This window comes from Uranotaenia lowii, chromosome 3 (genome assembly GCF_029784155.1).
Source record: "Uranotaenia lowii strain MFRU-FL chromosome 3, ASM2978415v1, whole genome shotgun sequence".
Lineage (NCBI taxonomy): Eukaryota > Metazoa > Arthropoda > Insecta > Diptera > Culicidae > Uranotaenia > Uranotaenia lowii.
Window position 1 is genome coordinate 113,284,480 of NC_073693.1, and position 22,437 is coordinate 113,306,916.

General features: G+C 37.3%; 2 protein-coding genes across 3 annotated transcripts in view; one reads left to right on the plus strand and one right to left on the minus strand.

The window, feature by feature from the left end:
* LOC129757654 (uncharacterized) overlaps positions 1–22,437 on the minus strand; it is a 119,219-nt gene that overhangs the window by 59,728 nt on the left and 37,054 nt on the right. The window lies entirely within an intron of this gene.
* On the plus strand, positions 1,044–21,671 carry LOC129757652 (cilia- and flagella-associated protein 44). 2 transcript variants are annotated; one of them, XM_055754928.1, is made up of 9 exons: positions 1,044–2,132; positions 2,205–2,677; positions 13,995–15,492; positions 15,557–16,195; positions 16,254–16,361; positions 16,457–16,492; positions 17,887–18,070; positions 18,727–20,028; positions 20,101–21,671. In XM_055754928.1, exons 1-9 carry the CDS (start codon positions 2,026–2,028, stop codon positions 21,547–21,549), a joined length of 5,796 nt encoding a protein of 1,931 aa, XP_055610903.1. In that variant the 5' UTR covers positions 1,044–2,025; the 3' UTR covers positions 21,550–21,671. The 2 variants fall into 2 exon arrangements, with proteins under 2 accessions (XP_055610903.1, XP_055610904.1); XM_055754929.1 differs by lacking the exon at positions 16,457–16,492.

Sequence of the window (22,437 nt, forward strand, 5' to 3'; positions counted from 1 at the left end):
TAATGAGTTCTAGTTTTAAAAGTTCGAATTTTTATAACCTGGCATTTGGTCGTACTCCTAGTCCTAGTTTTTCCATAGTTAATCAACCGATTCATTTACGCAATAGTCTTCTTAACAATAAGCAAATAGTCGATTGATACTATTCCTAACATGATTCACTTCATTTAAGTCTAAAATAGAAGCTTTGCCGAAGATTAATTGTAGTGTTTTGTTCTCGCCTACGACTGGAAGTAGTATTGCTTCATAATCATCATCCAAAATAAAGTCAGCGGTTCCTTTATTTGAAATCGCCATAAATGTGCAATTTTGCTTCTGATTGTTCAGCTAATGAATTTTCAAGAATTTGGAAAAATAATTCAAAATAATGTGAAGTGGCAGATTCAGGTGGAAACTACACGGAAGCAAAAATATGCACTTCCTTTGCCAATGATGCTTTAACGAAGATAGAATAAAATTCAGTAAATGTTTGCATTGTAATTTCTTCTGAAGGAAAAATAGAATCCAAAGCAATAAGAACGCCGCCACCTTACTTTTTTGGACAATTTAATTTACCAATGTTTGTATAAATTTGTCGAAATTAGGAACAAATGGAGCTATATTCCTTATTTAAAAATTTTATTGCATTAAGCTATCAATTGCACGATGAAAATGCGACTTCTCCACGAAAAATGAAAGGACTCTCCTTTGAAGGGTCAGTCAAATGGGTTATTTTGTAATGAAAATCATCTATCTTTGGAATTTTGTTCTCGAGTTAAAAAAAAAACGTCTCTGGGATAGTTTCAGAAATAATACATTGATATTCAAACTACACAAAGCTGTCTTTTTTTTTCGCCCCAATCTGAAATATGTCAGTTTGGAAAATACATCTTTTTGACATAAAAAGCCTTATAACCAACGAATGCTTCAAAATAGACCTTTGCTGTCTAACATTGGAAGGTGCGCATTTTGATTTGATAAAAGTGCCAAGAAGGCACCACACTAATCCAATAGAGTTAGTGTTAAAAATTGTTTTTTCACGCGCTCTAACATTTCTACATTAAGAAAACTGTAGCGCGCTTCCTAATCGTTATATGAATTTGATGTCCTCGACCAAGTTGCTTTAAAAGGTATTGGCTGCAACTTTGAAGAAGGCCATTTTACTCCATCTTTTCAATTAAAAAAGTTTGTCTAAAAATCATGTAAAAAAGGGCATTATTTGATAAGCATCTTTGCTGAAGCCCCCGTTATGTCTAAATCTTATAGTTTCTCCGTTATTAATTTTGTCTCGCTAAATTCTCGTTCTGTACCACTGTGGCAATGTTACCTACTCAAAGTGCTAATCATGCCCTTTATCAACCTTCAAGATACTATACTGCAATACTGCATACAAATCAATAAGGTCAAGGTTGACAAAATCACAGAAAAATCTTTAATATCACAAAATTTTGAGAAAAATTTCGTCACAGAATCTGTGTCACAGATCACAGATATTTCAAAGGTTTCACAGAATTTACAGATTCTTCCAACTTGGTAGGTACAGATTTCTACAATCAGAAATTTTAAAGTGATTATTAACTTTGAATTTATTACACTAATTCATAAAAACACTTCGACAGTGGTGATGTGAATTTATTTTTCTCGAATAAAACTTCAAAAAAGTTACAATCTGTTGATGTATCTATCACATGTTTTCCATGAAAACATTTAAAAGCATCACAGAAAACCGTTACGAAATGTTGGTTTCAAATCACACAATTGTAGAATTCTTTTGTCCATTACACATATTTTTTCCGGCAACCTTGGTTGTGGTTGTGAATGTAAGATTGTCCTCTTCTAATGTAATTCGAAAAAATCCAGCTTCGGTAATTACATTTGATGTTTGGAGGCCTGATAATTCCAGGTTCAACCCCTCCGTCGATGTTTGTTCCGTTTTATTGATTTTATTGTTCAGCGTCACCCCCTCGCTCGATTCAAGTTTGCCCAACCATAGCAACCAAAATTGTTTACCCACTGACGCTTCCTCATTCTAGTTGAAGGCTTACGAAAATGTCAACTGTAGGGAGTGTTTCCGTTGCAACCAGCGAGAGAAAACTAATTTCGGAAGCGGTCAAAAGTTCATTTTGTACCGTACCTACGGAAATTTTGGATTTCGAGTAAGTGATACTCAACGCCTAGATGAAAAATTGTACAACTGTTATTCGATTTTCATCTTTTACCAATTGCAGTTACTCATATGGCTACGACTGCAAGCGCCCCTTCAACTTGTGCCGAATCGACGAGGATGTTCTGGTGTTTGCTTCCGGCAATTTACTGCATTTTTTCAACATTTCAACTCGAACCGTAACAACCCGGCGATGTTCTACGGGAGGTGGCATCGGATGCATCCAGACGAATCCCATTCAAGAGCTGCACCATTTGACCGTGGGCGAAAACGGAACCAATCCGCCCATCATCATCTACCAATATCCGGCGATGACGGTGGTGAATATTCTCGATAACGGAACCATCCAGGCCTACAGTCGAATCGACTACAGTTCCGATGGGGAGCTGCTGGTGTCGCAAGGATGTGAACCCGACTATATGCTGACGGTGTGGAATTGGCGCGAGGGCGAGATTATCCTGCGGTGCAAATCTTTCTACAACGACGTTATCAACGTGATGTTTTCACCATCGGTACCGGGTCAGATAACGTCCTGTGGTAAGTTGATTTCATCATTCGCTATTACCCGGTTTTGAAAACTTTTCCCTTTAAATACCAATGAAATTATTTACAAAAAAGGCTAGACAAAAATCAATCATCGAAGTTAAGAAAGTACTTCCTGAATAGCTGTCTCGAGATAAACTCCTGGTTAAATTTTATGTTGGATTTAAACTCCTCCCGGTTTTAATAAAAGGGAAGGGACTGCCTTACAAATAAAAAAAACCTATTTTCTTGTGCTCTAAACTTATAATTTTTCCATCACTTTGAAAAAAAAGTTGATTTTTGAATATATTTCGGTGTATTTAAAGAGCAGCTTACTTTTCTCAAAATTATTCAAAAAACGGTTAGATATTTTCGAAAAAAAATCAAAACATTAAAAATCTCGTATAAAAACGCATGAAAAAGAATAAAAAAGGCAGTACGTATTGAATTTTATTCCCCAAGGTCCTCACCTCATACGCTTCTTTAGAAGTGGGAAGGACATTTTATCTTATTTAAGATTTTCTTCTTCTGTACGACTTCTTTCGTCTTAATTCCGCGTATGTTCATCACCTTACAATTTAACATCTGATTCTTCGTCAAATTCCATCACTTTTATCATCACTTGTCAAGACTTTTTGCTCCCATATGTTTTTTCGATGCCTTTTGGGTCACCAAGCATCAGTGTAAAATTTGAGATGATTTGGTTGATTCCTGAGTTAGCGCAACGCGTTTCAATTTTGTATGGAAATTTATTTGGAAGAAGAAATTTTTGCACATTAAATCATCCTGCTTCATTTTTGCATTTTTGGAAACATGACAAGCAGCTAAGCATTGCATGGAAAAAGTTATAACCATTTCAGAACAAAAATCTGAATCCATTGATAGTATTTAAAAAATGGCAGAGTTTGCTTGCTTGAGCTTTTAATAATTTTATGAAATGTTTTTGTTTTTTTTGTGAATAACTTTTGTATGCATGGATGGAAATTGATGAAATTTTCAGCGAAGCGTCTTAGTAATGTAATGCTTCAATGTGCAAATTTTTGTGCTGTTCTATCAAGTGGTTTTTAAGATAACGTCCAAATGAGAGTTCATCGACTTTTATTTTCGGGCGCCACGTTCGCCATCTGCCTAATGCATACTATAAACCAGCTTTTTTTTCGAATCAATGCTTTTTTATAATTTTTTTGTTTCCTGAAGCTCGAATTTCAAAACTGCTCAAAACTTTGAATTTGATTTAAGTTATGACAATTTTAGCAGATTGTCCTCCATCGACACAAAAACAACATATTTGACTTTTAATCCCTCCACCTTTGATTTCGAGTAACTTCACCATTCCAGATCCAAACAAAATATTGTATCAACTATGTAGAACTTATGAAAGTGTTATTTATGATTGTGTCAATAGTTATGTAGCACTTACTGATTTTTAGCTTTCACAGATTGTCAAGTGCTAGACATCAAATTTTTCACTTTATTCTCTTTGTTCATCTTCGGAACATCAAAGCGAGAATTGTCAATGAAAAATTCCTGGAAGTTAACCTACCAGGTGCCCGCAAAAGAGTTAGTTTCGCTTTTCCTTGACGTAATTTTTCAAAATATCTCCCCGCTAGCGATTCCAATATTTTGCGAACGATTTGACCACCGTATTTAATTTATTTTTACGGCTTTTTTTTTCTTGCAGAAATGAAGTCAGGCGTGTTTACTAGTCAGTTATATGAACTAGTAGAAAAAAAAACGTTATTTGTCACTTCCCCAATCCAAGTTTTTTATTTGTGCTTCATAAAACCTCTAAAATTCCCTACCTTTATGGAATCCAAAAACAATTAATTTCGAGGAAAAAAATTGTTTAACTTCGCATATCTTTTCTGGGGTACAAGTTAGGTTTGTGGTTTGTTCACATAAATTGTACTGCAAGAAACAAGGATTATTTTTCATCTAAAATTATATTTTTTGGAACTTTCAATACATTTCTGGCAATTTTTAAATGAAAAATTTTGTTTTCCAATACAAATTTTCATACAAATTTAAAATTCCTTGCGCTAATTTAGGACTGGATGGATCGTTTTTAAAAGTTTTATTGCTATTTTTGGCAGCCGAAACAACCAAAAAAAGTTATGGAAGGTGTAAAAACTTAAGAATTTGAAATTTCCTCACAAAGCTTGCAGCGGTCTAGTGGTCATATTTTCGAACGGTCTGTTTTATGTATTGTATTTATTGCCAACTTCTTGTTCACACTATCTTTGATGCTCTTCGGTGAGTTATTGCATATGTTCAATCCGATGTAGAAAAAAGAGCGTCTGCTCTCTTTTTGAATATTCGACCGGCAGTCTGAAGTCTTCTTCGAGGTCCATGGAACTTCATTCTTTATCATGTTCAGCCAATACTTAAAACATGCTTTAAAGTACTGTTTTAGTTTCAGTTTCTACTTTTTAGGAACCTTAAAGTTGGTATGAAGAAACACAATCTACTTGTTGCGTACTTCTCATTTTTTCACCATCAAGTAGCTATCAAAGTGATGCAAGCCTTAATGTACAGCTCAATGAGTCCCTATTGTACTCTTTTGTAAACTTTTAAATTTTTAATAAGTTCCAACGGGTGTACAAAAGCAAATGAAGTATAAAGTAGAAATTAAGTAGAATTTAAGGGGGGGGGGGGAATAGAGAAGAAATTAAGAACTGGAAAGTCGTTTTGAAGAAAATCATCACATCAAGTAAAATTGTTGCCTACTCATGATGTTCATATAGAACAGCAAGTATGTAGCTCGATTTTCAATCTGTGAGCTCTGGTTCGATGCTTGGTAAGAACATGTCATTTTAATGTGAGTTAACAAATATGCTTTATTAATTTGAATCAAATTAGCGGACTTTGAGAACTTCAAGGCATATGAAGGAGCTGAATAAAAGTCGTATTACAAACCTGATTGAGAATGTTATCCTAGCTTTTGGTTACTTTGGTCCACTAAATAAATAATAATGTAAAATTCCATTTTTTGTCTTATATACAAACATTAAGCTGTTATATGAAACTCTTTGTTTCACTGACAACCATTGAAGAATATCGAGCATAAAAACACTGGGAGTGTATCGATTGCATCGTTTCACTAAGGAACATGGTTGTCCATTTCTCCCCGAGCGGCATGAAAAATGCAACTCAGTCAACTTTTCGTTCTGAAACACTTGCCCAGCTCTGTTGAGACGCCGGGCGTACACCCAATCAAAGAGCAGAGAAGGCTTCGCCAGGGTAAGAGTAAGATAAAAACATTAGCACATTAAGTGTAGGGTAGCAGCGATAAAGCAACTCAGTTGGTTTGGTTCTTTCCCAACAAGAAAAAGAAGAAGAAGAGGCAATATTGTTGGTTTGCCTACTGCGGTAGGAAGAGAAAGAAAAAATTGCACTTCAGTTGTGTGTTTTGGGATTTCTCTTTCTCTCACTATAGTGCTGCTATTGCAGGATAGCTAGATTCTTTAGGTATGCTACTCCGTTGCTTGCATATGTATTAGTAGGCCAACCAAAAAATAGTTATAGGAATTCCACAAAAATGTATGGAATTTTTTCAAACTATTGGTTTTCTAGAAAAACTACTAACTTTAAAATTCTGCAAAAAATATAAAAATGTTAACCAATGTATTTACAATTCATTAAGCACTTATGCAGTTTAAAAACATAATTTTTACGTGGATTTTTTATTGAGTTAAAAAAATTGCTTTTTGCTAAACTGCCCCTACTTTCATAACAGTCCCATATGCAAAAACGAGCAAGCGAGAAAATCAGCTTTTTCTGTTTTGGAATACATTTTTAAATTGTGACCACAGCTTTCAGCTTAAACAAAAATCGTTTAATGGAATATGTTCTTGGTTGTCATAATAAATCGTAGGACCTGAATTTTTCGAAATTTGGTAACTGGTAAGGGCTGGAGCACTATTTTTGTTTGTTATGGGACTGTTATGCGGGCATATTCGAGACCTTTTTCAAATCTACTCGCATAACAGTCCCATACAGAATATGGTTTGCTCACCAAGCTACCTTCTAAGACTTAAGTTTGATCATTTCTGAACTTGTAAATGTAGTTCGTGAATTCTACATTGTAAGTTGAATCTTATCATGGTTTTTAGTTGTTTCTGATAGTTTTTCTCACAGGAAGACCATCCTTCCTTTATGTTAGCCTGTCTTTCAAAAATTGTAGTTAAATTCACTGTGTAGTGTGCATAATTCAACATCAAGTGAGTTGCATCTTGTTTAAATGACTTAAAGCAATGAATCAAAGATCATTTCACTGAAAGGAACATAGTAAGTTAACTACATCCGTGGTATATTTCACATATGGGACTGTTATGCGGGTATATTTCATATGGGACAGTCAATAGTTGATATTTTTTTCGTAATTTCTAGAACAAAGTCTCTTTTTTTATTGTTGTATATTGAAGTAAAATGTTCAAAATGACGAACTGTCAGGTTAGATAAAAAATGACGAAAATTCATATGGGACTGTTATGCGAGTAGGGGCAGTAAATTCCTAATAACTGATTGTTTTTAAATTTTGTTGGACCTAAAATAAAGTAGCATTCATTACAAGTTACAACAAGTCATTTTTTAGCATATCTTTACAACTATATTCGAAAAAATGCTTTCCGAAATTCGAATGTTTTGCACAAATACTGCTAAATTTCCAAAAAAAAACTGTCTCGTAGTCAGAATATTGAAAGCATTAGAACATAAATTTTACTAATTTCAACACATGTTATTTCAAAGAATGCGACTGTATACTTATTTGAACAATAAGACCTCGCAATTTTCCATAAATTGTAATTTTGTTTCAAATTCCATACATATCGTTCGAAATTCCATAACTATTTTTGACCCTGCGTTTACAAGGCTCCGTCGATTGAGGTTAAGCGCAATGTTTTACCTTCTTCTCCACCTATCGGGGCACCGGTTTCGCTACCGCTGTGGTTACCGTAGTAATCGTCAAAGTAGCTTGCGTGTGAACCGCGTGAAATGCGTTCTCTATCTCTACGAACCAGCGACCGGAACACACGTGAAAGCTTAACACTCCGGAAAGTTAAACATCTTCAAATTGTTGAAAACTTGTTTTTTTTTTAAATTAACTGAAACCTCCACCATTGCAAACAATATGATCCACAAAAACGTTAGAACTTGCCGGAATGCTGTCATGGATTTTTTATCGATGAAAAAGTCATTAAAATTATCTACAATTTCAGTTTTATCCAACCCCGTCAAACGAGACCGAATCTTCTTTTGCAGCATTTGGGCTTACTTATCGTTTAATCGTTTCCATACACTCACAAATCAGACTCTAATCCAATAATGAACTTCCTTGGAGGTGGAATTATCGGTATAAGTATGTATGCCGGACCGGCATTAACAAGCTGCCCAATAACTGACATTGAAGTCCCAGCACAACCGTATTGCATATGTCTAAAAAAAACCAAATACATAAAACATATTCCATATCCTATCATTATTATTATCGATATGTACCGAGTGCTGTGCGTGTATGGAAACCAGCATTAGAGAAAAAATATTCTTTGTTTCCAACCGACGGCGAGAAAAACCACCAGCCAAGATGAGCTGTGCGTGTGTATGTAAACCAGACAATAGAAAACAGTTTCTAGTTTCTCATTCCCATGCCTTTTTCATCTTTTTCCCAACAAAGACAAAGGAGGATGCAAAAAAACACCGGCCAAACGGCAGAGGGTTAATGCAGTGCGTTTTTTTTTGTAATCGGCAGCACTGATAAGCACTATGAAAACAAACTTTTGTTTTCTAACCGACTCAGACGGTGCACTGGGCATGATATCGGACTGGCAAACCGGGATGAGATGTTGCATTGAGTTCGAATCTAATTAGTTTTTTATTGGGATGAATTATCCAAAAGCATGAAAATTCCATAAAATGTTTTTCTTGTTTCGCTTGGATGTAGTGGTCATGCATTATTTTGCTAGGAAGTTAGAGTATTTATGCCAGTAGTGCTTTTCCAATCATATCATCTACGGTACAGTACACTTTGGCACAGCGCATTTTTGGCACAGAGATTTGCTGAATGGGCATTGGATTTTTACAAGTCCGTTCATTGTTATAGAACTTAAAAGTATCACTAAGAACATAAAATTTGAGCTAAAAATGTACGAATCATTTATTAAATTGATAAAGCTTTGTTGGACCTGCTTACGGGACTTTTTTTTTCTCAGACAGGAATGGTTCGTAAGGTTTTGGATACGATAAAAACGTTTTATGATGAAGCAAAAAAAAATTGATAGGCGATTGATTATATTTTTCTTCAAGAGTTTTTAACTTGATCAGTAACCTTATTTTTTTTCGAATAAAGTCTGCTTCATTTAATATTGGAAAAAATTCTTTTGCTCATTGTGGCGCTCCTAGTGGACGGATTTGAAAACTTTTTTCACCCACGTGTCGGGAAATTCATTACCTTCACCATGTATTTATGTCATAACACCAAACGATAGCATTTTGTAAACAACCACCATGAAAGCCGAACGGAGAGATCAAATTGTGCACAGTTTTCTTGAAAATCCATTGTTGTCGGCATCGAAGCTAGCTAAACAGCTTAAAATGCCCAGAAATACTGTATGGCGTGTTATCAAGCAGTACAAGGAAACATTGACGACGGCTCGGAAGCCGCATTCGAAGCGTCGGAGTGGAACTGTCGACCGGAAACTGCGTGGGAAAGTCATCCAGGCCGTCAAGAGGAATCCCAATCTTTCAGACCGCGATTTGGCCAATAAGTTCCAGGCCGCTCACAGTACGGTGCGACGAATTCGTCTCCGGGAAGGAATAAGGTCATTACGAGCCAGCAAACAGCCAAATCGGACGCTGAAGCAGAACAATGTGGCCAGAATCCGTGCTCGAAAGCTGTACGACCAAGTGCTGACCAAGTTCGACGGATGTATTCTAGGGTGGTCTAACCGGTTTTACCGAAACCGGTAAAACCGTCCATTTTTCAATACCGGAAATACCGACTTTTGGGACGGTAAAAAACCGGTATTTCCGGTAAATTTTTCATCATTCTTTGGCACTGTAATAAAATTGACACAGCTAAATGTTTTTTACCAATTATGTTGGAATACAAATACCTACTCATATTTTTTTTTCGATCAGTTTCAAACTCTAAGCTCCTTAAACCTTACTACAAAGTTTATGTGAGATTTGATTATTGCTAAAACTTGCCGATGTAACTTTTTGAATTAAAGCTAGAGTGGCGTTCAAAAGACCATTAAAAAGCTGCCATCTCCCACTCAGATGATTTTTTTTTCATAAAACTTAACACATTTCAGTTCAGATATCGAACTAACGTTTCAAAACATTTAAAGATTATACAGGTGAACAATGACTGAAAAAAAGATACAGCTACAAGAAATTTAAGATTGCTTCATAATAATCACTGTAGTTTTCATTGAAAAACTGGAATTTGGCCAAAAGATGCGAACATATTTTATCTATAAACAGGACAATCATTCAAAATCGTTCTAAGCGGTGCCAGGCTTTCAAAAATTAAAAACCAAAAATCTTGATTAGATTAGAAACTTCCTACTTTGTTTTAAAACATAAAATGTTTAAACAGAGTCAGCATTTAAACACATGTTAAAATGTTTGTATGAAATTTCTCTATCAATATTTTCAAGTTAATTGATGAAACTTTGTTGTTTTTATTTTTAACGCTGTTAAAGCATTTCCATTTTCAAGACAATGCAGTGACAAAGTTTTTTTTAATTTGCAGCAGTGTTATAGCACAGACAAACAGACGGGACACTCGGTTTTCATTCTTCGCAAAGCTTTGAAAGAGCTAGGCAATGTCGCCACCAGATGGCAATGCATGAAATATAAAAGAAATCAAGGTAGCCACTTTTGTGACTAATCATCTCCATGGTGTTAACTTCGATCAAAATATTATAATAAACAAACACCCGTAGACTGCGGTAACGTTCGTTTAAAGAGAAAGTTTCGATTAACGCATTTGGTTCCGGTTCCAGTTAGGACTTCCTGTTCATTGGCGCTGTCAGCGAGTGTACAAAGTGGAAGACAAAATCGAACTATCTTTTTATAATATTTGGATTCAAGAAACGGAATTTGTTGATACAGCGACTACCGCTTCTTGGAGATAAGGCTGCAGCACGCTGCAGTTTCTGTACTTTCTGCTTAATCACAAGCAAAGAGATGGTTATAAAAATTTTCACATCAGATGTAAGCGTAAGGTGTTTATGGTGCTCAAAATTCCAGAGCTCATCTCGTGCAATCAATTGCCATTAATTCCCATTTCAAGGTTATTCAAAACATTCGAACTGTATGATGCTCCTGGGGCCCAAGACGAAAAATCGAATTCACGTGTAAGGTTCGAAAAACAACGTTCAAGAAGACTTAATCAATCAAAACAAGAAGAAAAAATGCGGAAGAAGAAACTAGTTTATTCGTAGGACTTCCAGGACTTAAATATATCAGCAATGATTGGATAATAATCTGTAGGTTATTCGGTGGATTAAATATGACTTGTTTTCGTCCTATAAATTCTAAGTTCGAAGTCTTGCTAATTAAACTTAGTTTTTGTAGACATCCCCACGGCGTCCTGAAAATCCTGATTTTTTTATTTTTTATCTGTTATGCAGAACAATATGCGAAAGCTCGTTTAACAGAACTACAGTTTATTTTAGACATTCATTTCACTTGGTTTTAAATTCTCTTGTTTTTTTGTGACGAAATATTGTACTGAATATTTGTTAAGTCATTTGTTCCTCTACGTAGAGAAGCTTACTAGAACTTACGAGAAGAATGTGGAGAAGCTTGCTAACTTTATGAACATTATAATCTAAATTCCTTTGTTATGGAATCAGAGAAATAGCTTGTATAATGTCGAAAATTTGGCTGATCACACAAATGAGCATACGGGCCACAAAAATTATATATTTTGATTTTTTTTTTTCGATCACAACTACAATAAATCTCCCTGCTTATATTTATAAAATGGCTCGAGATACGCCACATTCACTTTTTCGTATCTTAAATGACGTGATTCGGAAGACCAAATAACTCTGTTCACACTCCAAACACTCGATGGGCGTCTCCGGCAACAATTCAAATTAATTCCTTTATTAATGATTTTTGGATATTCCGAAGTCCCTCTCAGGCTCAGAAAGTACAGAAACTGCAGCGTGCTGCAGTCTTATCTCCAAAAAGCGGTAGTTAACAAATTCCATTTCTTGAACCCAAATATTATAAAAAGATAGTTCGATTTTGTCTTCCACTTTGTACACTCGCTGCCAGCGCCAATGAACAAGAAGTCCTAACCGGAGCCGGGACCAAATGCGTTAATCGAAACTTTCTCTTTAAACGAACGTTATCGCAGTCTACGGGTGTTTGTTTATTATAATATTATATGTATAGCACCAAACCGAATAGCGACAGTTTTACTAGCGACACTTTTTACTAGCGATATTTCTGTCATTCGCAGGTTTGTTATCCTTTTTTCGGTCCAGTAGGCGATTGCAATGTAGAAAGCAAACATTATTTACATTATTTACTGTTTATTTTCCTTAGGCCGTCAGTCGCATGCATCAAGTCTCCTAGGATACACGCGATGCGTCGTTATGATTTTCAACGTCGCGACGTATGCGACGTGTCACTAGTAGGCAAAGCTGCTTTGATTACTAGCGCTCATATTTTGAATTTTTTCAGCATGCATAATATTTTGATCGAAGTTAACACCATGGAGATGATAAGTCATAAAAGTGGCTACCTTGATTTCTTTTATATTTCATGCATTGCCATCTGGTGGCGACATTGCCTATCTCTTTCAAAGCTTTGCGAAGAATCGATAAAAATTTGTTCAGAGTGTCATGTCTGTTTATCTGTGGTTATAGCAACAAATAACATATGGATTAGATCCAAACAATTTATTGCTGAGTTTTGATTGTTTTTTTTAAAGATTTTTATTTCTATTTGTTCGTTTCAATTTTGGAAAGGCAAATATATTGCTATCGCAACCTAGGTTGCGGGTAAACATCCGTATTTTAGAAAAAAAAATTATCTGTAATTTTGTGAGTCAATCAAATACTTTGTGACAGTGTTTTGAGTTTTGTTTAGTAATTAATTAAGCCATTTTTCACGGAAAATCTTTTTGTAAATCAAATTTAGTATCAATTTCATGAAAGACTATAAAAACTTTTACTAAATCTGTAAAATCTGTTCTTCAATACTGTTCTACAGAGTTTAGGACAAAAATTCGTCGAAAACTATATGAAACTTTTATAATTTCTGCAACCTCAATGCGAAATTATAATAACAAAATGAGGATGATAAGTATCATGATTATCATGAGGGTAATGAGAGATTTATGTCAAAGGGATAATTTAAAGGCATTATACAATCTTTTTCAATTGAAAATGTTGCAAAATCTATTGCGTTATAAATTCTGACAAAACCTTTTCATGAATTCGAAACATTTTGTAAAATACCGGTTTTACCGGTCTTATCGGTTTTAAAAATTCCAAATACCGAAATACCGGATTTGAAAAAAACCGGTAAATCCGACCACCCTAATGTATTCTGATGAACGATGAGACCTACGTGAAGGCGGACTTTGGGCAAATCCCAGGTCAAAAATTTTATTTGGCGACGGCTCGGGGGGATGTACCTGCAAAATTTAAGTTCGTGTTTGCGGATAAATTCGCCCGCAAGTACATGATTTGGCAGGGGATATGCAGTTGTGGACAGAAAACCAAAGTCTTTCTCACTGACAAGACAATGACATCAGAAGTCTACAAAAAAGAGTGCCTACAGAAACGGATTCTGCCGTTTATTCGTGCCCACGATCGTCCAGTAATGTTTTGGCCGGACCTCGCAAGCTGCCATTACAGCAAAACGGTTATGGAATGGTACGCAACGAACGGGGTCAGCGTAATACCGAAGGACCTCAACCCCCCAAACTGCCCCCAGTTCCGGCCGATAGAGAAATACTGGGCAATCACGAAGCGGAGGCTTAAGGCAAAGGGAAAACTTGTTAGGAACATGACTCAAATGAAGAACTGGTGGAATCAAATCGCCAAAACGGTGGACGAAAAGGGTGTGCGCCGCCTAATGTGCCGTATTACGGGAAAAGTACGAGAATTTCTTCGAAACAGCAATGAACAATTTTTTTAATTTTTTTTTATGAAAGAGTAAAGAAAATGCTACATTTGTATGAAAAACAAATTATGAATTCGTTAATAAATGACTGAACTACACGCAATTGTTTGTGTTCCAATATTAAATGAAGCAGACTTTAGTGTTAAAAAAAGAAACTTAATTTCCCCTTTCTCTCCAGGCTTGGGACATATCAAATTTTGGAAAATGGCTGAAACTTTTACCGGATTGAAGCTACAGGGCGAACTAGGACGCTTCGGAAAAACCGAAATTTCCGACATTGTCGGAATCTTTCCGATGCCAGATGAAAAGGTCCTCTCCGGCAGCCAGTGGGGAAACATATTGGTTTGGGAAGCCGGACTCATCAAGATGGAAGTTTGCCGCAAGGGTCGGAAGCCTTGTCACCGAGCACCGATCACGCAGATCTCTTCCCGGGGATCGGAAATTATGACCTGTGGTATGGACGGGTATATTCGAGTTTGGTTCTGGGAACCGGTAGAATTGGCTGATCCGCCCGATGATGATCGGGTAGTGCAGATCGAGCCGATTATGGAGTTTAAAGTTGGAACGGCTATTTACGACAGCCAGTTGATGTGTTTGATAAGGAAAGAAGGGGATTTCAAGTGGTACGCACAGGATGCAAATGGAGGAATTTGGCTGTGCGATATAACGCCAACGTATGAATCAAAGGAGCCTCAACAGCTCATGAAATGTCATACCGGCCCAATAGTGGCTGTTCAAGCTTGTCCAACTGCAAACTACGTGGCAACTTTGGGTAGCGATGGCCGTTTGTTCATGTATGATTACGTTCAACGCAAAATGATCTTCAACCATCAATTCAACTCGAATGGATGTGCGATGCTCTGGTTTCCGATAACGGTTGATTCTACGGGAGCAATCATAGCGCTGGGCTTTGCTGATGGATGTATAAGATTAACAGCCGTTAGTTTGGGGGACGACCAAAAAGAGGAACCTGTTCGTCTAATCCAAGTGATGAAATCACACTCCGATGCAGTCACGGTTCTTTCTATGAATTCACGTGAAACAATTCTGGTTTCCGGATCGGCAGATAAAACCATTTTCGTCCATCAACTGGTACGTGGTTTACCGCATATAAGTATTGAACCTATTGGTTTGATTTACACTCCTTCAGCGGTATCCACGATTGATTGGAAGCCACATACATTTGCTACTGTCATAGTTGGTTGCCGCCATGGCCATGTCCTAGAGGCAGAACTTCCGGAAGAGAAACAAGAATACACAGACACGTCCTTTCACCTGTACACGATCGACATAAGGCAACTCACGTTTCAGTCGGTCAAGTCGGAGATACAAAGGACCAAAAAATTAGAAGAAATAGAAAAGAAAAAAGCAGCCAAGCGATTGAGGAAAATGGAATCACTGGAACGTATCAAAACGGAGAACCCTGGCGTTCAAATCGATGAAGAAGCTTTCTTAGAGGACTCAGAAGACGAAGAAGAACTGGAACCACTGTATATCCCGAAAATACCGAATGCAGTGCTATGGATCCAGTATACGAAATCCAACACTCTGTGGCTATCGATGGGCGGGTACGACGCAGGGTTTGTTTACGAGTACGATTTTGATGACGAAGATCCTATTTCGTGCACTCCGGTTGCTGGAGCCGAAGATGTTGAGATTACGAAGTTCCTCTATGAGTAAGTAAAAGTTTTTCTTGAGAGGAAAAAAACTTGATAAGCGAATTGAAATCTTTAATTTCAGTGGAAATTACATAATCTTTGGTATGGGCGATGGATCCATCCGGGTGAATCATGTTAGGCCGGACTTTCGGAACCTGAAGGACTACTTCGCCCTCAACATGCACTTTAATCTCAGCGGAAAGGTAACTGATATGGCTTTCAGCTACGATTATCAGTATTTGTTCAGCGTTGGCACCGACGGCAATCTGTTCGCCTACAAGTGGTACGCTGATCTAACTCCTATCGAAGCTCCCAAAACGAAAACTCTAGAGAAAGATATCGCAACGGTGGAAAACATCGTGGATCCCGCATTTCTTTCCTTGGAACAACAGAAAATCAAACAGGAAAACGACCGCAAAGCAAAGCTATTGGATGATCGAAAAAATGCAGTCCTGGAGAAGATAGCGGTACTGAGGGAGCAATTCGAAAAGCTCTTGCATGAAAATGAAAACCTACCAGAGTCGCAAAGGATTCCGATGGAACAGTTTGATCTGGATGAACGTATCACTGCCGATTTGAAACAGGAGTTGCAGCTGCACATGGATTTGGTTCACAGGAAAACGGCTTTCGATGTTGAAAAGGCTAGACTTTCGGGTGAAAAGTTGAAAGGGTTCTTTCTAGATGAAATGGAGAGTATGCCGATTGAAGTTCTTGGCATTAGGTAAGCAATTTTTGTCGGTAATCATATTGTACGATAGTATATTGATAATTTTTTCTAGGGTCAAAGTATCCGTTAAATCCTTTCGTCTAGGGAAGCTTAACGACGAATATTTTCAAACGGTTGAAGATCTCGGTCGACGAATCGAGGAAGAAGAGGCTCGAAGAAGGTATTTACTACTACCAATTTTATAACAGAAATTTTAAGTCATATTCAATTACCCAAAACATTCATTTCATTCAATCAACTGATCTTTTCGTTTAGTAAATACATCAACACATGTAAATCTCCAGAAGAAAGGTAAACACTATAACAAAAAAAATTCTCTCAATACACAAGGCACATGTTCAATTGTAAATTTAGTAGTTTTTGCACCAATTTGAAGCACACAGTAGTTATTTATGCATCAAGTTGCAAAAAGTGATTTTTTTCAGCGCGAGTCGAAAATTTATCCAACGAGGCTTGCCGAGTCATAACGTTGAGTGCTAAAAATATCGATTTTTGCACGAGTTGTTTACACAATTTTATTCATATTCGAAAAATTCCCTTGAAAATTTATTTACTAGACTACAAGAAGCGCATGTCAACAACTAACATAATGTGGATGAACTTAAGACTGAGTCGATTTGGGGTTATATTTGAATTTTTCAAACCCTGGGTCTAAAAAGCTTCGTTTTGGTTTAAAACTCATCCATGATTTTTTGCAGAATTTTTAAGTAACGTTTGAATGAGAATATTTGAACTGTTAAGTTCAATTTAATATTTTATTTTGAAAACTCAACATAATTATTGTTTGTTCTGTGGAACCGAGTCTGCTTATGTTTTAAGTGAAAATTTATAAATTTTCTAAACAAAATTTTGCGCTGATCAACTTTGTCGAAGACCATAACTTCGTATTTTATTAGACAAACAAGTTATTGGGTGTCGAAAGAGGGCATTTCTTTTGGGATTGATAAACAATAAATTCAATTGACATCACTGCTGGTGCACCGCGAAGTATTGCTTGAAAAGTAGTTATGCAATACCTCGTGAGGACCAGCAGTGATGTCAATTGAATTTCTTACTCTTCAATGCCAATAGACATACCCCCGTGAAACAGCTAAAAACTTTTTTGCCTAATAAGATACGAGCTTACGGTCTTTGACAAAGTCGTTTAGCGGGAAATTTTCTTAAGAAATTTTGTAAATTAACCTTTTGACAGCCTCGGTTCCCATAAGAAACAAAAATAATGTTGATTTTTTTAAGTACAAAATATTCAATTTTCCCATACAAACTTGAAAGTTCAAATTTACTCATGTCACTTGAAATTCTGCAAAAAATCATAAATGAGTTTTGAACCAAAACGAAGTTTTTTAGACTCCAGGGTTGGAGAAAATCAAAAATGACCCCAAATCGACTCAGTCCAATGACCATGCCAACGACTGAAAATTTATGATCAAGTAGGTTGTGTAATGTACTTTTCGACACTGAATTCAGTGATGAAAAGTAGCACTTTTCGGTACTGTTTTCAGTGTCGAAATGTTCACTTTTCAACACTAAATTTCAACACTGAAAACTTTGTTCTTACTCACCAACTACGAGGATAGTTTAAGTCTACCCAAATGTTTCATATGTCATAGTCGTAAGGTGATATTTGAGTATAGAATGTAAGTGGTTGGCACCGAATGATTATGAATCGAACTGTATCTCCCCAGAATGGCGAAGACAGTTCAAGCAGCCAAGCTGGAAGTCCGTAAAGACTCCGAGGTGGGCAAACGGGAATCCTTCCTGGAAGGACTTACCCAGTCCACCATCGATTTCAAGTTGGAAACCAAAATGAAGCGGCTGCTGGCCAAATACCGGGAGCGAAAGGCCAAGGAACGGCTTCGACGATTGGAGGTAAGTGTATTGATAGATTTCAATATGTTGCATTTGTTTCACTTTTAAATTCCAATATAAGACCATTCTAGAACCAATTTATAAAACTTAGAAGTTTCGGAAAACTTCAAAATTTACTTGCGGCTGAATTTATATGAACCATTATTACAATGAAGAATATCTGGTGAGACATTAAACAAACTTAGTTGACTTTTATTGGTTTACAAATGAACATAATTTTTATTAAGTATTTGGACCAGATCAGTTTTTTAAAAAATGTTCTAGGACTGTCATAGAAACTTTTAGAACTATTAAAATATCATAAAAATAATAAATCTACTGATATTTTGCTAAACCTTACTTAAAAATACCTGTACTAAACACTTTCATAAAGCTTAATTATAAAAACATGTTTGCGTTTAGTACCCTGCAGCTTTTATAAAAGCATTTTGAGAGAACAAAGTTATTGAAGAACAAACACATTTTGAATTCGCTGGCGATACTTTAAAAATGGTTTTCAGGCATAGCTCCTTAAAACTATAATTTGAGCATCGAATTTAAATGTCACACCAGCAGTTTCATAAAACTTCATCATTCCAAAATTCATAGGAACCCTTAAAGTAAATGGTTCTCGGTTTGGCAGTTGTTTTAAGTTAGATTTACCGCTTTCATTTCAGTGGGAAGAACTGAAGCGCAAAAAACCGGATCCCAACGTTAATCACCCGGAGGATGATGTCGCCATCAAGGAAGCTGCAAATACCATCGGGGACTATAAGCTGAAAACCGATCCCGAATATGAGCCGAACGAAGAAGAGTTGGAAACAACGCTGATGAAATACCGGGATCTGCTTCGTGTACGAGAACAACTGTTCACTATCCGAAATGACTATAACAAAGAGCTGTTTGCGTTGCGAGCGAAGAAAAAGGATCTCATCCAACACGTGGAATATAAAACTAAGAAACTGTTGGAAATTCACGAGGAACTTCCGGAAGCTGACAGAAAAATGGTACCTATCAAAATTGAGATAGACTATAAGCTGGAATATCCGGAAGAAGAGTTCAAAATGGGAGAACCCGAACCCTCAGTTGAAACAAATCCAGATACCAAGAAGAAAGTTCCATTGAATCCGATTAATAGTGCTTACGTAGAACGAATTCAAAAATACGTCCTAGGACTAGCACCTGCTCCAGATGGAACTCCGTATACTCCGTTGGGGACTCAATGGGAAACGGAAATGCGGGAAATGCGACTGATGAAATCTCGCTTCAAGCAGGATAAAATTATCGATCAGATCACCAAAATAGTTGACACCTTCGACAAGGCACTTCTAGACCTCGCAGAAAGAAGGCTAAAAATTGAGGTGGATGCAAAGTATTTGGAAATATTTCAGCTAACTTTGTACCAAGAGCTTTGGATACTGAAGGATTTCGAGAAAATCGAACGCAAAATGATTGACACGGTTGAAGAGTTGTCTCGCGAAAGAAACGAGCTGATAATATCTGTTATGGACTCCAAACATGCTATCGAATGCTCCAAGCTTAAGATGGAAGAGTTCCGCATGGAACAGAAAGAAGTATTCCAGCAGTTCACCTCCAGTTGCTCCAACAATCCGTTTACACCATTCCTCAAGCGGATGTTCAAGAAAAAGTACAAACCAGCCAAAGTGACAACCGATAAGGACGAGAGCGAATCGTCTAGCGAGTATTCGTCGGAAGACATCGATGCGCTGGAGAATGCGGTGGAAAACGAAATCAGCAAGATCTTCTTGGACGAGCAACCGTGTCCGGAGGGATGCGATCCGGATCTTTATGAGCTAACGAAAAGGCTGCGGAAGGAGAAGCTAGAACTTGAGCGACTACACTACGAAGAGAATCGTCTGTTGAAGGATACGATGAAGTTCTTGGAAAACCTTAAAATGCAGCTGGCTGCCGTCGAGGGAAAGTTGGCGGATAAACGACAGGAGCTGTTGAGCTTCAGGGTAAGTGAAGGAACATTTTTATCTACGATAATTGTCATTGTGAAGTCGTAAAATTTACATTCTTACTTACAGCGCGAGAAGCAAGCCCGGCTCAACGATATCAACACCCTGGTGGTTCTGAAAATGGATCAGATGCAGTACTTCCGAACGGAAACCGAGTTCTACGATGTGGAGAACAGTTTGCTTTTCAACAACGAGAAACTGATGAAGCTGTACTCTCGAGTAGGGCAGTTGGCCATAGAAACGTTGGAAACAAAGCGCAAACATCGCATCAATGTGGTTCATCTGGCTCGAATGAGAACGGATATCAAATATATGGAACAAAAGATTCACAGCTTGAAGGAGGAACTGACTGAAACGATGATTAAAAAGTTTGGTAGAGTTGTGAATCTGGATGAGCTAGAGGAAACGATCTTAAGAAAGTTTGCCTTCGAAATAAGGGCCAACATGGATGAGGTGAAAAAGAGCTACGAGGAGAGAACAGCTCATTTGAAAAATTTATACGGGAAGAAACAAACCGAGCTGACGAAAGTAATACAGGAAGGTACGGAGAAGCTACATGTTCTAACTGTACTACAAGAGGAATATAACAATCTAACGAAAATGTTAGAGCAGCAAGACAAAATTATGGAAAAACGAGGAGGTCAAACTCAAATCAATTACGACAGCGATTTGAAGAAGCTGAAACAAATCGCCAAAACTCAAAAAGAACAGATAAGCTTACTGCAACGAGAAATTAGAACACTTAGCATGAAATGCAAACCTTTAACCGGGGAACCTGCGCAAATCGTAGAAACCGTCGTTGTGCCTGCTAAAGCAAAGACAGTCAAGGTCGCAGACGAAACGACTTATCCTAATGCGATGGATTCGGCTCCTCCAAGTACCAGAGCCAGTTCGCCCGATAACTTCCTATACAACGAAATTTTCTCACTGGTAGACGAATTTCTTACGGAACATCTGGGAACTATAGTACAGAAAACCGACATCAATCGCGTTGTTACACATCTTTCGCATTATCTCTCGAACATTATAGCCAATTTCGCTCCGGAACATGCCAGTGACCTGTTGCCACACATCATAGAGAACTTCAAATCATTTATTCCAGAAGAACTGCTGCTCACCATTCCACCTCAATCGATTGCAGAGCTTATCGAGAACATCTTCCGAACCTTCAAAGAGGGCTACGATATCGATACGAAAGAAATTCTCACCGAAATTATCAATAACAGTCTCGAAATGGTACCGCCTGCGTCACAGAACTACTCGTACAACATACTGACGGATATTCTGAAACAAGTGCTGTCCACTCTTCACGTGACCGATATCAACCATCCGGATACGATACATTTCATCGCCAATGGGCTGCGTAACAAGCCTGGCATCGATCCTGCGGCCGTCAATGTGGAACAGCTAACCAACGATTTGGTGCAATACGCTGCAGAAAACATGGTCGATGACTTCAGCCGTGAATCCATCACCTCCATCATCGAGGGCATTCTCAAAGATAGCGCTGCTAAGTAGATTGGCGTTGATGCACCAACAGTTCGATTCCAAACTTTTTTTTGACAAATGTGTGTATGTGTTTGTTTTTGTGTTCTTATCTCATCATTTTCATTTTTTTTTTTTTTCAATAAACCATTACTTGATGCTCTGAACTAGCTGTAACCAGTTTAAAGACAACGGGGGTCTACGCGTCAACCTGCGTGGTCTCCCTCCGACACGATGACAGTTCCGCTTATCAATGGTTTTTCGGTTTCTGTAGGAAGTGGTTCTAAAAATAGAAAAACCATATTTTGACCTACAGTTTTCACGCGTCTAACGGATGTGTGCTGGGTTTTCCTGAATGTGAGTCAGAATTTCACAATTTAATAGCAGAGCTTAACTTTATCCAACGGGAAATTTGTAAAACGTTACCATTACGGTATTAGGTTTATCTCAAAACCAAATTTTTCATATCTTACAATTGTTTTCCGAGTCTTAAGATCGGAAAAAGGAAACAATCCCTTAAGGAAACTTTTATAAATGACTAAAAAGCTATAAGAATGTTTCATTATCAACTTTTATCAACTGAACCACGGTCATTCACTTTTCGTCGCCCCGGTTTAAATTGGTTTGAAAATTTTCCGTTACGCCACTCATTCCTATGGTTCGATTCAAATCACAAATCCGTGTCAGAGGATCCCCGATTTTCGAATCGCTTGAGCCAGTCTACGGGGTAGGTGGGGTACCTACATGCATGTTGTTGATAGACGACTCTTATCTTGTAATTTTTGTCCAATAAACTGTCCATAAAGGCTTAACTGGAATGAACCGGATTGCGCTCAATGATTTCACATCGACCAGCTGAAGATAATTTCGGCCAACCGTTCGTCCCCCGTTATCGTCGTATGTTGTTCCTGTTGGTATTTA

Coding starts and splice junctions, on each gene's coding strand:
- LOC129757652 (XM_055754928.1), top strand. CDS start 2,026: ATGTCAACTGTAGGGAGTGTTTCCGTTGCAACCAGCGAGAGAAAACTA. Junction 16,196..16,253: donor ATTGAAGTTCTTGGCATTAG/GTAAGCAATTTT, acceptor AATTTTTTCTAG/GGTCAAAGTATCCGTTAAAT. Junction 16,493..17,886: donor TGTAAATCTCCAGAAGAAAG/GTAAACACTATA, acceptor GTATCTCCCCAG/AATGGCGAAGACAGTTCAAG.